This window comes from Heterodontus francisci, unplaced genomic scaffold, assembly GCF_036365525.1.
Source record: "Heterodontus francisci isolate sHetFra1 unplaced genomic scaffold, sHetFra1.hap1 HAP1_SCAFFOLD_1397, whole genome shotgun sequence".
Lineage (NCBI taxonomy): Eukaryota > Metazoa > Chordata > Chondrichthyes > Heterodontiformes > Heterodontidae > Heterodontus > Heterodontus francisci.
Window position 1 is genome coordinate 56,405 of NW_027141165.1, and position 4,533 is coordinate 60,937.

At 53.0% G+C, this 4,533-nt stretch overlaps 1 protein-coding gene across 1 annotated transcript; it reads left to right on the forward strand.

The window, feature by feature from the left end:
- Positions 1-245: 245 nt before the first annotated feature.
- LOC137362371 (28S rRNA (cytosine(4447)-C(5))-methyltransferase-like) lies at positions 246-4,248 on the forward strand (the record flags this gene model as incomplete). Its single annotated transcript, XM_068026777.1, has 3 exons — positions 246-368; positions 1,918-2,015; positions 3,578-4,248. Coding segments are annotated over 3 exons (618 nt in total), but the record flags the coding sequence as incomplete, so codon positions are not given.
- Positions 4,249-4,533: the final 285 nt, after the last annotated feature.

Here is a 4,533-nt window from a genome sequence, read left to right on the forward strand (position 1 = left end):
TCTCTCTGCTCCGCTGACCGTTATTCCCGCTCTCTCTCTGCTCCGCTGACCGTTATTCCCGCAGTCTCTCTCTGCTCCGCTGACCGTTATTCCCGCAGTCTCTCTCTGCTCCGCTGACCGTTATTCCCGCGGTCTCTCTCTGCTCCGCTGACCGTTATTCCCGCGGTCTCTCTCTGCTCCGCTGACCGTTATTCCCGCGGTCTCTCTCTGTTCCGCTGACCGTTATTCCCGATCTCTGTCCCTAGGAGGATCGGGATATCCAGCGCTGTGCCCACCTGCAGAAGGAGTTGCTGCTTTCGGCCATCGACTGTCTAGACGCTTGCTCCGAAACCGGCGGCTACCTCGTCTACTGTACCTGCTCCGTCATGGTGAGAATCCCACGCACAGCAAGATCCCACCAACATACACACAGACCTTGGCTGAGCAGGCTGCTCTTGTGCAGCATCCCTCTCGGTTTAACCCCTTCCTGGACGGGGCCTTCAGTTTAACCCCTTCCCGGACTGCAGGGGGCTTCAGTTTAACCCTTTCTCGGACGGGGGCCTCTGTTTAACCCATTCCTGGACGGAGGCCTCGGTTTAACCCATTCCCGGACTGCAGGGGGCTTCAGTTCAACCCCTTCCCCGACGGGGGCCTCTGTTTAACCCATTCCCGGACTGCAGGGGGCTTCAGTTTAACCCTTTCTCTGACGGGGGCCTCGGTTTAACCCATTCCCGGACAGGGGCCTCGGTTTAACCCATTCCCGGACTGCAGGGGGCCTCTGTTTAACCCATTCCCGGACTGCAGGGGGCTTCAGTTTAACCCATTCCCGGACGGGTGCCTCGGTTTAACCCATTCCCGGACTGCAGGGGGCTTCAGTTTAACCCATTCCTGGACGGAGGCCTCGGTTTAACCCATTCCCGGACTGCAGGGGGCTTCAGTTTAACCCATTCCTGGACGGAGGCCTCGGTTTAACCCATTCCCGGACTGCAGGGGGCTTCAGTTTAACCCATTCCCGGACGGGTGCCTCGGTTTAACCCATTCCCGGACGGGGGCTTCACTTTAACCCCTTCCCGGACGGGGGCCTCTGTTTAACCCATTCCCGGACTGCAGGGGGCTTCAGTTTAACCCATTCCCGGACGGGTGCCTCGGTTTAACCCATTCCCGGACTGCAGGGGGCTTCAGTTTAACCCCTTCCTGGACGGGGGCCTCTGTTTAACCCATTCCCGGACTGCAGGGGGCTTCAGTTTAACCCATTCCCGGACGGGTGCCTCGGTTTAACCCCTTCCTTGACTGCAGGGGGCTTCAGTTTAACACCTTCTCGGACGGGTGCCTCTGTTTAACCCATTCCCGGACTGCAGGGGGCTTCAGTTTAACCCATTCCCGGACGGGTGCCTCGGTTTAACCCCTTCCTTGACTGCAGGGGGCTTCAGTTTAACCCCTTCCCGGACGGGTGCCTCGGTTTAACCCATTCCCGGACTGCAGGGGGCTTCAGTTTAACCCATTCCCGGACGGGTGCCTCGGTTTAACCCCTTCCTTGACTGCAGGGGGCTTCAGTTTAACCCCTTCCCGGACGGGTGCCTCGGTTTAACCCATTCCCGGACTGCAGGGGGCTTCAGTTTAACCCATTCCCGGACGGGTGCCTCGGTTTAACCCATTCCCGGACTGCAGGGGGCTTCAGTTTAACCCATTCCCGGACGGGGGCTTCACTTTAACCCCTTCCCGGACGGGGGCCTCTGTTTAACCCATTCCCGGACTGCAGGGGGCTTCAGTTTAACCCATTCCCGGACGGGGGCCTCGGTTTAACCCATTCCCGGACTGCAGGGGGCTTCAGTTTAACCCATTCCTGGACGGGGGCCTCGGTTTAGCCCGTTCCCGGACTGCAGGGGGCTTCACTTTAACCCCTTCCCGGACTCATCCTTGCTGTCTCTCTGTTCCCAGGTCGAGGAGAATGAGTGGGTTGTCGATTATGCTCTGAAAAAACGGAACGTCAAATTGGTACCGACCGGTTTAGATTTTGGCAAAGAAGGTTTTACAAGGTAATTTATATTTAAATCACAGTTACACAGTGAGTGATCCTCACCCTGAATAAACAGTGACTCTGTACAGTTACACAGTGAGTGATCCTCACCCTGAATAAACAGTGACTCTGTACAGTTACACAGTGAGTGATCCTCACCCTGAATAAACAGTGATTCTGTACAGTTACACAGTGAGTGATCCTCATCCTGAATAAACAGTGACTCTGTACAGTTACACAGTGAGTGATCCTCACCCTGAATAAACAGTGACTCTGTACAGTTACACAGTGAGTGATCCTCACCCTGAATAAACAGTGACTCTGTACAGTTACACAGTGAGTGATCCTCACCCTGAATAAACAGTGACTCTGTACAGTTACACAGTGAGTGATCCTCGCCCTGAATAAACAGTGACTCTGTACAGTTACACAGTGAGTGATCCTCATCCTGAATAAACAGTGATTCTGTACAGTTACACAGTGAGTGATCCTCATCCTGAATAAACAGTGACTCTGTACAGTTACACAGTGAGTGATCCTCACCCTGAATAAACAGTGACTCTGTACAGTTACACAGTGAGTGACCATCACCCTGAATAAACAGTGACTCTGTACAGTTACACAGTGAGTGATCCTCACCCTGAATAAACAGTGACTCTGTACAGTTACACAGTGAGTGACACTTACCCTGAATAAACAGTGACTCTGTACAGTTACACAGTGAGTGATCCTCACCCTGAATAAACAGTGACTCTGTACGTTTACACAGTGAGTGATCCTCGCCCTGAATAAACAGTGACTCCGTACAGTTACACAGTGAGTGACCCTCACCCTGAATAAACAGAGACTCTGTACAGTTACACAGTGAGTGACACTTACCCTGAATAAACAGTGACTCTGTACAGTTACACAGTGAGTGACCCTCACCCTGAATAAACAGTGACTCTGTACAGTTACACAGTGAGTGATCCTCACCCTGAATAAACAGTGACTCTGTACAGTTACACAGTGAATGACCCTCACCCTGAATAAACAGTGACTCTGTACAGTTACACAGTGAGTGACACTTACCCTGAATAAACAGTGACTCTGTACAGTTACACAGTGAGTGACCCTCACCCTGAATAAACAGTGACTCTGTACAGTTACACAGTGAGTGATCCTTACCCTGAATAAACAGCGACTCTGTACAGTTACACAGTGAGTGATCCTCACCCTGAATAAACAGTGACTCTGTACTGTTACACAGTGAGTGACACTTACCCTGAATAAACAGTGACTCTGTACAGTTACACAGTGAGTGATCCTCACCCTGAATAAACAGTGACTCTGTACAGTTACACAGTGAGTGACACTTACCCTGAATAAACAGTGACTCTGTACAGTTACACAGTGAGTGATCCTCACCCTGAATAAACAGTGACTCTGTACAGTTACACAGTGAGTGATCCTCACCCTGAATAAACAGTGACTCTGCACAGTTACACAGTGAGTGATCCTCACCCTGAATAAACAGTGACTCTGTACAGTTAGACAGCGAGTGACCCTCTAGTGACTCCCTCCATCTCGATATGTTCACAGGTTCCAGGAGCGCCGTTTCCACCCCTCCCTTCGCCTCACTCGACGTTTTTATCCGCACACTCACAACATGGACGGCTTCTTTGTTGCCAAGTTCAAGAAGTTTGCCAACTCTGTGCCACCGAGGGCCGACGCAGCGGAAACGCCTGCCGGCGAGGCTGAACTGGCAGCGGCTGGCGAGGGTCAGGGGTCGAACGTCCAGCAACCCCGTGGTGACCCCAGCTCCGCCCAGAAGCCGAAGAAAGCCCAGCAGAGCCGGAAAGCGACGGGGCGCGGGGTTGGAGGTCGGGGGTCGGGCGTCAGGGGCCAGAGGCTCGGCGGCAAGTTCAGACTGCAGAAGACGCTGAAAGGCTCGGGGGTCAGAGGTCGCCGGCAGGTCAAGCTGCGGAAGGCCCGATGAGAAGGTCAAGGGCGTCAAGTCGACCAAGGTCTGGTGCGAAGATCAGGGATTGGAGGCCGTCAGAAGACTGCGGAAGACTGAGTGAGAATCCCGGGCGTCACAAGGATGGAGACGGAGATGGGAATCCCTGTTAACAAATTCCTGACCCGCCGAACCCCGAGATTACCAAGGATTGACCCCCAACCTTCGCTGCCTCACCTCAGCTAGTTTTACGTCTGATGTTCCGTTCTGTGATATTGTAATCTGTTTTTACAATAAACTTCTACAATTCAGACACCATGTCTGCCTTCACTATATCCTGCTCGCGCCCTCCTTCATGCACACCCTACATCAGCCGGGCACGTGCTCCGCAGAGATGCTCAAGAACTATAGAGCGGTGATTTTAGGGGACTTTATTTGCCCAAATAGCAACTGGGATAATTTTAGTGTAAAAGGGAAAGGGGGCGGGAGGAATTTCTGAAAAACGTTCAGGAGATCTTCCTTGACCAGTATGTCCTCAGCCCAACTAGAAAGGAGGCATGGCTGGAGAGTGAGGTGGACCGAGTGTCACCGGGGGAGC